Below are 9,328 nucleotides of genomic sequence, written 5' to 3'. Positions count from 1 at the left end.
CATAATGGCTAGTGAAATTAACAAAACTTGGAATCTAATGCTAGTTTTAATACTGGTGACCATGATTGTTCTAACAACCCATTTTCAGGGAAGTAAATCTTCCATCCTGACTGATATGTGACTCCTGTTCAACAGCAATGTGATTGACATTTAATTCACTTCAAATCACTTACGATAGCAGGCAACAAGTCTCTGCCCGTAAGGCCTAGGAAAGCATAAGAAAGTATGAACTAGGAGTTGGAGCAGCTCTCTCTGAGCCACTGCCATTCAATGCCATCATAACTGATCTGATTACTTCACATTCCCAACTGGCACTCACTTAGTGATTGAAAATCTATCAACGTCTGTCTTAAAATATTCAAAGATTATTCTGCATCATCTTTTGAGGAAGAGAGTTCCAAAGACTCACCTCTGGGGAGATGGTGGCCTAATGGAACTATCGCTGGACTATTAATCAGAGACTCACGTAATGTTCTGGGGACTCAGGTTTGAATTTGAATTCCGTTTAAAAAACAAGCTGGAATTAAGAGTCTAATGATGACTGTCAGGAAAAGGCCCATCTAATGTCCGGAACTAGGGGTCACAGTCTAAGAATTAGGGGTAAACCATTCAGGGCTGAGATGAGGAAGAATTTCTTCTCTCGGAGAGTTGTGGACCTGTGGAATTCTCTCCCACAGGAAAACTGTTGGGGGCCAGTTCATTAGATAGATTCAAGTGTGGATGTTGCAGCTAGAGGGATCAAGGGATATGCAGAGAGGGTGGGAGTGGGATACTGAGATTGCATGATCAGCCGTGATCAGCCATGATCATATTGAGTGGTGGGGCAGGCTCGAAGGGCCAAATCCTACGTCTAGTTTCTATGCTTCTACCTTTAAACAGTAAGCTCATGGTCTATGTTCACCCACGAGAGGAAACCACATCGTCAACACATCCATTCTGTCGCAATCCCTCAAACTTCTATGTTTCAGTCGAGTTACTTGTTCCTCTTCTAAACAGCACTGGAGGTCTCTTTAGCCTATCCTCACTGTTCGAGGACCTGAACTTAAATAATACATTACAATTCTAACTTAGACCATTGTCCGCTGTTGTTTAAATTTGTTCATTTCCCTTTATATCAGTTGATTGCATAGCTGGGCCCCTTAGCACCACATTCTAACTGTTACACTGTTAAAGGGTCCGACCGGATAGAAAGAGGCCATGCGGCCCATCATTGCTGGTTCTTTAACAGAGCGCTCTGTTACTCTCTCCATACAGCCCTGAAAACCTGTCCCCTTCACACACGTTTCCAGTTCCGTGTTAAGAGTTACTTTTGAATCTGTTTGCCTAGTTATCCTTACCTTTGCGGTCTAAACAACTCTGTGTGGAAGATTAGACATTCTCCCTCTCTCCCCTTACCTTCAATCTGCGTTCCCTGGCCACTGATCCTTCCAGCAGGGAAATCAGTTTGACTCCATCAAATCTCATCACAACTCAATCCTCCCTTAACCATCTCTGCTCCAGATCCATCAAGCCCAACGTCTCCACTCTTTCACAAGCACTAAAGCCCTCTCTCCCTTCAGGACTGCCACAAACTATCCAAAAGACTGTCATTAAATTGTAAACTTGTAATTATTCTCGCACTTATTTCTGCTTTCCAATCACATTATGCTCCGTTGCGAGCGATTTAATGGGATGAGATTCAAATGTTTGATTTTAAATATTAATAAGCATTTTATATGGAAATTTCAGTCAATTCCTGTCACTGCCTTACACAGCCAGGAGGGCTAGGCCCGAAAGGAACCAGCCAGTGTCCTGGGAGCTGCCCAGATCCTCTCTCTCTCTCTCTCTCTCTGAGACCAGGGAGCACCTTCTGCAAGGGCTGAGCTGTCCCGGTGGGTGACTGAAGGCTATCAACCAACTGAGTCCTCACTAACTTCAGTAAAGAACAAAGTATCCAGGGGAACTAAAGGGACATGGTGGTGGAGGCACTGAGGAGGATTCAGGCAGGTGGTCACAGCAGATCGATCCGGCTCAGACCCTCTTCCTGACCAAGGGGCAGAGGCACTCAGTTGGTCTGAAGGGATTCTGTTCTTTCCGTTCATGTCTTTCCCACTGGGTTTCTGGGCTGCTGTTTACTGGCCTCTGCTGACCAGTTTCTTGTCAATTTCATACAAACCAAACCAGGCCAAAGGGTCAGGAGCAGCTTTTAAACAACTCATCACTGCTTGCCCCATGTGTGCCTCTCTATCTCTCACTGTATCTGCTGTATCCCCCTCTATACCTCTCACTGTATCCATTGTATCCCCCTCTCTTTCTCTCTCTATATCTGCTGTAAAACCCCTCTATCTCTCTCTGTATCTGCTGTAATCCCCCTCTATACCTCTCACTGTATCCATTGTATCCCCCTCTCTTTCTCTCTCTGTATCTGCTGTAATCCCCCTCTCTATCTCTCTTGGTATCTGCTGTAATCCCCCTCTCTATCTCTTTTTATCTGCTATATCCCCCTCTTTATCTCTCACTGTATCCAATATATCCCCCTCTATACCTCTCACTGTAGCTGCTATATCCCCCTCTTTATCTCTCTCTGTATTTTCTGTAATCCCCTCTCTCTCTCTGTATCTGCTGTAAAACCCCTCTATCTCTCTCTGTATCTGCTGTATCCTCCCCTCTATCACTGTCTGTATCCGCTGTATCCCCCTCTCTATCTCTCTCTGTACCTGCTGTATCCCCCTATCTCTCTCTCTCCCTGTATCTGCTGTGTTCCCCTCTCTATCTCTCTCTGTATCTACTGTTTCCTCCCTTTCAATCTATCTATGTATCTGCTGACTTCACCCCTCTATCTCTTTGCTGTATCCATCCTCTCGATCTCTCTCTGTATCTGCTGTATCCCCCCTCTCTATCTCTCTCTGTATCTGCTGTATCCCCCCTCTATCTCTCTCTGTATCTGCTGTATCCCCCCTCTCTATCTCTCACTGTATCTGCTGTATCCCCCCTCTCGATCTCTCTCTATATCTGCTGTATCCCCCCTCTCTATCTGTCTCTGTAACTGCTGTATCCCCCCTCTCTATCTCTCTCTGTATCTGCTGTATCCTCCCTCTATATCTCTCCCTTTGTCTGCTGTATCCCCCCCCTCTCTATCTTTCTCTGTATCTGCTGTATCCCCCTCTATCTCTCTCTGTTTTCGCTGTAGCCCCCTCTTTATCTCTGGTTGGACTGAAGAGTCTGTTTCCTCCCTTTCAATCTATCTATGTATCTGCTGACTTCATCCCTCTATCTCTTTGCTGTATCCATCCTCTCAATCTCTCTCTGTATCTGCTGTATCCTCCCTCTCTATCACTCACTGTATCTACTGTATCCTCCCTCTCTATCACTCACTGTATCTGCTTCATCCCCCTCTCTATCTCTCTCTGTATCTGCTGTATCCACTCCCCCCCCCCCACCACTTTCTCTCTGTGTGCCTGTCTCTCTCTTTTCCTTCTCTCCCTGCCTCTGCCTCCCTGCCTGTCTCATTCCTCTCTCTGTCCCGTCTCTCTCTCTCTGTACCTCTGTCGATCTCTCTCTCTGCCTGTTTCTGTCTTTGTATCTCTCTCTTTCTCTGCCTTTCTTTCTCTTTCTGCCTGTTTTCCCACTGTGTCTCTCTGCGTCTCTCCTACACATTGTCTTTCTCCCCTCTCTCCTTTATCTACCTTTCTCGCTAATGTCATTTTTTTCCCTTTCCGTTCCTCCGCCTGTTTCTCTCTCTCTCTCTCTCTCTCTCTGTCTCTCCCTCTGCCTTCCCATGTCCCCCAATTATCTCCCCATGTTACTGCCCCTATCTCCCTCTCTCTCCACCTGGCCCCCTTTCTCTCTGTGTCTGCGTCTCTCTCTTGTCTCCCGTGTCGGTCTCTGCCCCCACCCACCACTGCCCCCGCTTTTCCGCTCCATCCCCCCTCCCCTAACACTTCCTTTCTGTTTGCCCCGGTTGAAACAAAGCAAGTTATAAGTGAGAATCGATGATGACAATGAGGAAGAAACAAATGCTGTTGCTGATAACAATGCAAGTAACTCAGTCAGAGGCCGCTGGATGCTGAGGTCCTGATAGTTCATGTCTGAGGTGAGACTCAGGGCTGTGTCTGACCTTTCAGGGTTAACTCCTTTGCAAAATACCCCACAGCTCAACCCTGGAAGGGCGGTATCCAGCCCGTGGCTGGTTTCCCAGGGAGGGATAGGACACGGGGACAATATGGGCAAGGTCAGAACCGGATTTATCAAGACTTAACTCACCATCACAGCCTGACGCTTCCCCAAACCTATTGTGCTCTGACCGGTTACACGACTACTCGCTGGTGTTTTAAAGGCGCCCGATTCAAAGAGGGGGGGGGGGGGGGGGGGGACAGGCAAAAGTTGTGGAGGCAAATGTTGGAAAGAGCTGGATTGTGCGCGGGGAGGTGAAGGTGCTGGGGTGTGGTAGAGACGGAGGGCTTGGTTGGGAGGTGTTGTGAATAACACAGATGTCTGGATGTGTCTATTGTGCAGGTTCACTGCAATCAGCACCCGAGGGGGGGTCAAAGAACCGGCGGATAATTGTGAGGCCCGGAAAGGTTTCACGTTCTGGGAATTGTTAGCACATTCCGACTACGTGACCAGACTACCTATTCGCCAGTCGTCATCAAATAGGTTTTTTTTTGAAATAAAGTAAACACTACCTGTTACAATGTCAACCTGTTACTAGAGAGATTAACAACAAAGGAGCTGGGGGGGGGGGGGGGGGGGGGCAAGAACTTTAACTTCCAATTATTGCAACCGATATTTTAAATAGATATGCGATTGGAAAAATAACAAGGCACACGTCATATATTAAGAATTGTCTTTATTCGTTATTAGTCATTTTAATTATGAAGTGCGCCATAATGTCTGGTGTCATTGTGCTTACAACCGTCATTTCTAATACTGGCTTAAAAATTCCCGTGAAAATTTCCCCCAGAAACTGGGAGGGTTAAACACTTTTTACAATTTGTAAAAATCCTGTATTTCTTTTTGTTTTAAGTTGCAAATGTTATTTACAAGATTCTCACGATATACAGCTCTCCTATGGATGTGTGTGACTCTGATGGTTACTATCCATAATAAATACAATTCCTTCTACCTGAATCTAGGAATCCGACACTTAGTGTTACCGGATGTAAACCTAAAAATGGAATAAGACAGAGTAAGACGGGAATGGGAGTGCGTTGGAGTGATTTTACCTCATGATATTCATTTATCAAAAGTCATTGAATGATGGGAGCTGTCCTTTCAGCACCACAAGGACGATCCCCGTTACTACAATGAAACAAAGGCAGGCAATATTAAAATGGAAGATTCATTTGTCTTAAATCCTATAAGACTATATTGGAAAGTTCCCTGATATTAATAATTATTTATTATTACCCTAAATAACTGTCTTACTAGTCAGAATACTGGATTAAAATGTACCTGATTCATCTGCTTATCCAAATACTATTTTTTCTCTTAAAAATATCATGCATCAAATAATTATTGCTCTATAGCATAGTCCAGGCTCCTACGTGAAATATTGCCCTCAAAACTGTCTACATTATTTAATTCTTATGATTTTTCATCTTCTTGCAAAAAATTCAAAATATAGTTATCTTACAATTGGCATAGATTGGATACTGTCACATGCATAAAATGCAAATAGTTCGACAAAAAAATAATCGAACCAAAGTTTGTTTCCGATTCTCCCTCTGAAAGTGGCAAGCGCTTTGGCATGTCAGTAACAGATTGGCAACCTGTTAAATACTGAACCGATTTTGATTCAATAATTAATTCGACAAATTAATAAATAAAGTGCAACTCAATAATTTAAAAGTAAAAATCATAAGAGCCACGAATTGTGGCTCAGGCGAGAAAAGGTGCAGGGGGAGAGGGTCAATGATAGAAAGACCAAATAAATTGTCACTGAGCAAATAAATTGAAGAATTTACAAATGAAAGAAACGTGTTGTTACCGGTAATGTTACCTAAAAGAGAAGGGGAGGGGCCTATATCTGATCGTTGGCAAAAGTACATTATTGTCCTCCGAGTTCTGTTTTTTTTGTTTTAAAAAAAGGTTTGACCTCTCAATAGTTGCAAACACTTTACTGCCCTCCCCTCCCGCTGAATTTCAGCGAGTGATTTGGTAAGGGTTGAGTGTTCTCTACAGCTTGAGTTAGGAAGTTGTTCTGTGTCCAGTCTATTCGAAGATTGCAAGCAGTTTTTTTTTGTCTTCACTTCTTTCTTATAGAAAATATTTTCCGTGTGCTATAACGCGTAGCATTTCCCCTTAGTATTCGTGTTTCCGTGGGGTTCCTTGATGCTTGAGGGATTATTGATGCAAGGAGGGGAAGTGTTGGGGATGGGATAGTGGTGGTGAGAAGGAAGGACAAGGAGGGGGTGAGGGGTGGGGGGTGGGGGGAGGTGGTGTGAGGGGGGTGGGAGTGGAGATCAGGCTTCAACCGCGTTCAGTGCCGGGAGAGCGCCTTTAAAACAGGCGGATTCATAATGCTTGTTCAGATAGGACTTCAAAGCGAAGGTCTTATTGCACCTTTTGCACTTGAAGTGTTTGAAAGCTGAGTGAGTTTGCATGTGGGCTCTGAGGTTGGACCGGTCTGCAAAGGCTTTCCCACAGTGAGCACAGCCGAACGGTTTCTCGCCGGTATGGGACCGCATGTGACCTTGGAGGAGCCAGGGTCTGCTGAAGGCTTTGCCACAGATTTCACACTTGTGCTTGAGGTCATGAGTGAGGAGATGCATGGCCATGGCCGGCATGGACACATAGACCTTGGCACAGGTCGGGCATTTCTTGGCCATCTTACTATCCAGGCTCCGGTGGGTCTGCTTGTGCCGGCTCAAGTTGGACGAGGTGGCGTAGGTCTTGCCGCACTCGTTGCATGTGTGACGCTGGATGGAGCCTCTGGTACCGGCGATGGCCTTCCGTCTCGACCTGCCGTCAGTGATGAAGAAGGCGTCCACCGTGTAGCCTTCGCTCACCGCCGCGTCGCCGTTGATGTAGCCGCTTGTAATCCCCGAGTGTGGGCTGTCTGGTGACTCCGAGTCAGGGACTCCGTATTCACCATGAACCGCTGCATAGATGGGTTCGGGCGAAGACAATTTAATCGCGTTCTGGGGCTCTCCATCGTAAACGGAAGGCGTGATGTAGTCACCGATGTACCCTGACAATTAGGGGGGGGGACAAAAAAAAAACAGAGAAAGAGATGGAGATCTTTGTTCACTTCATTCATTTAGGACGAGAGGTCACAGCAGGAATCGTTGTGTCCTTAAATACAGCCTCCTTTTTAAAAAAAAATGCAGTTTCCGCTATTTATATACCGCAACAAGCAAACTGCAGCTTGCAATTTATTTTTAGTAACATTACAACTGGGGAACAAAAGCTAGGACCCATGCGCTATAAATGTGACCCGCCTCAGCAAATGACTTCACAGCGAACGAGCCAATAACATGCACATTGCATTTAGCTCCGAGTTGCAGTTTCTGTGTGTACAAATAAAAATATTAATAAAAGAATTGCATTATATTCCTCCCGAGCGCAGACGCGCACACAATAACTCTTGCCTTTCACACAGTAACAGTCAGCTCGACGCCTGTCGCGGGAGACTGGGCAGTTGATCTGCAGAGGGCCGCATTCCAGTGAATGAAACTCGATCTCAGAGTGATCAACAAGCTGTTCGGTCTCACTGCCTTTGTAACAACCGTCGGACGTAAAATCCAATTTCAGCCCAAGACTGGGTCAGCGCGATAGACTGCGCGGTGCCCGGCATTACAAGCCCTGGCCAATAAAGTCACATTGTGCCCATAAACAAACATTGCAACGCCAAGGGACAACATGGCCCGTGGCTCTGCACGTCGCGAACACAGCACCAGAGGAAGCTATCTTGAGCATCACAGAGATGGGAAATATAGTGTGAAATAAAATCAAAACATGCACACAAACACGCGCACACAAATCCTTTGTTAGCATCAAACCGCTAGAACCAGAATCAAAGCAGAGGGACAAATGTAAGTCAGGGTTTCGAATCGATTTTTTGTTTGAATTTCATTTGTCTGAACATGCAACAAGCATGATTGTATTGTTATTAATAATATATCAGGCAAAGATTGGTCCTTGACAGTTGGAGCCAGGAACGAGGAACCGGTAAACCATTGCCTGCGTTCATAGCTGTACTGCAGTCTTTTTCCAACTTTCTCTCTCTCTCTGCCTCTAGGTGCAGCCAGTTGCTACACGCGAGGTTGTTTCCCCTTTACATTCACAAGATGAACACAGCACCATCTCTCTCTTCTTTAAAACTCCCATCGTTTACCAAAAAAAAAGCAGAACGAACCCATAAGGTTTCACAGAAGTATACGCTGAAATTAGCTCCGCATTCTCTTTATTTAGCGAGAGAGAGGGAGGCCGCAACAAGAAACAATGCAATCAATGAAAACATCATTCTTGGATAAATACCTCAAAATATTACACGCAATGCGTAAAATGCTGACAGAGGCTTATTTTTGCACACATCCCTGATGCAGTTATTTTTTTTTCCGCGTACGTTTGGTGTTAATCTTTGCAAATGCGGCGTGGAGAATACAGAGACTGAGGAATGATTGTGCACAGCGCAGCAACAGGATCAAAGGACGGGGAGCATTTACCTTTCTCGTGCAGCCGAGCAGTTAGGCTTCCAACGTTATTGGTGGCACGTCTGCCATAAGCGTTTTCGTAGTCTGAGGTCGGAGATGGGATGCTGGTTGTAGGAGACGGGAAATCATCAAGCTTGACTTTCTTAACTAGGAAGGAGCGCGGCATGTTTTTTTTTCGTCTGCAGATCTGTGTGTGGTGGGGGGGGGGGGACAGAGAGCAGGACGTACTTTCAGAGGAGGACAGTTCCCAGCGATTCCGTGTGCTTGAGGGCGGAGAGAGAGAGAGAGAGAGAGAGAAAGGAGAGTCCCGGGGTGTAGTTTCAGAACTGGATAGCTCCCAACAGCTCCTCTGCTGGGGTGGAGAGCCGCGGGTTTGGTTTCAGCACTCTGGACAGTTCCCAGCGCCTCCCAACGCTGGAGCAGTCCCGCCTTGCAGTTTCAGCACTTGGACAGCTCTCCGCCGCTCTCCTGCTCCGGCTCCTTCCTGAAGCTGGCTGAGGGATGAGAATGAATCCTACAGGCTGTGAGGTCAGCAGCTGTAGGTTTTATACAGTCGCGATCAGGTGGTAAATGAAAATGCCTAATTCAGCCCATCAAAAATTCTCTTGGGGATCCACATTACGCCAGACGAATTCAATTTTTCGTTTGCTGCCGCCGCTCTCTTCATTTTTTCCCCCCATACTTTTTTTTTT

At 45.9% G+C, this 9,328-nt stretch overlaps 1 protein-coding gene across 2 annotated transcripts; it reads right to left on the bottom strand.

The window, feature by feature from the left end:
- Positions 1 to 4,813: 4,813 nt before the first annotated feature.
- Positions 4,814 to 9,112, bottom strand: LOC140480890 (transcriptional repressor scratch 1-like). 2 transcript variants are annotated; one of them, XM_072576453.1, is made up of 2 exons: positions 8,649 to 9,112; positions 4,814 to 7,171 (listed from the first exon to the last, which is right to left on the bottom strand). In XM_072576453.1, the coding sequence occupies exons 1-2, from the start codon at positions 8,800 to 8,802 to the stop codon at positions 6,444 to 6,446; spliced, it is 882 nt and encodes a 293-aa protein (XP_072432554.1). In that variant the 5' UTR covers positions 8,803 to 9,112; the 3' UTR covers positions 4,814 to 6,443. The 2 variants fall into 2 exon arrangements, with proteins under 2 accessions (XP_072432554.1, XP_072432555.1); XM_072576454.1 differs by lacking the exon at positions 8,649 to 9,112 and adding an exon at positions 8,339 to 8,406.
- Positions 9,113 to 9,328: the final 216 nt, after the last annotated feature.

The sequence above is a fragment of the Chiloscyllium punctatum genome, chromosome 8, assembly GCF_047496795.1.
Source record: "Chiloscyllium punctatum isolate Juve2018m chromosome 8, sChiPun1.3, whole genome shotgun sequence".
NCBI lineage: Eukaryota > Metazoa > Chordata > Chondrichthyes > Orectolobiformes > Hemiscylliidae > Chiloscyllium > Chiloscyllium punctatum.
This window is presented reverse-complemented; position numbering and strand designations above follow the sequence as displayed.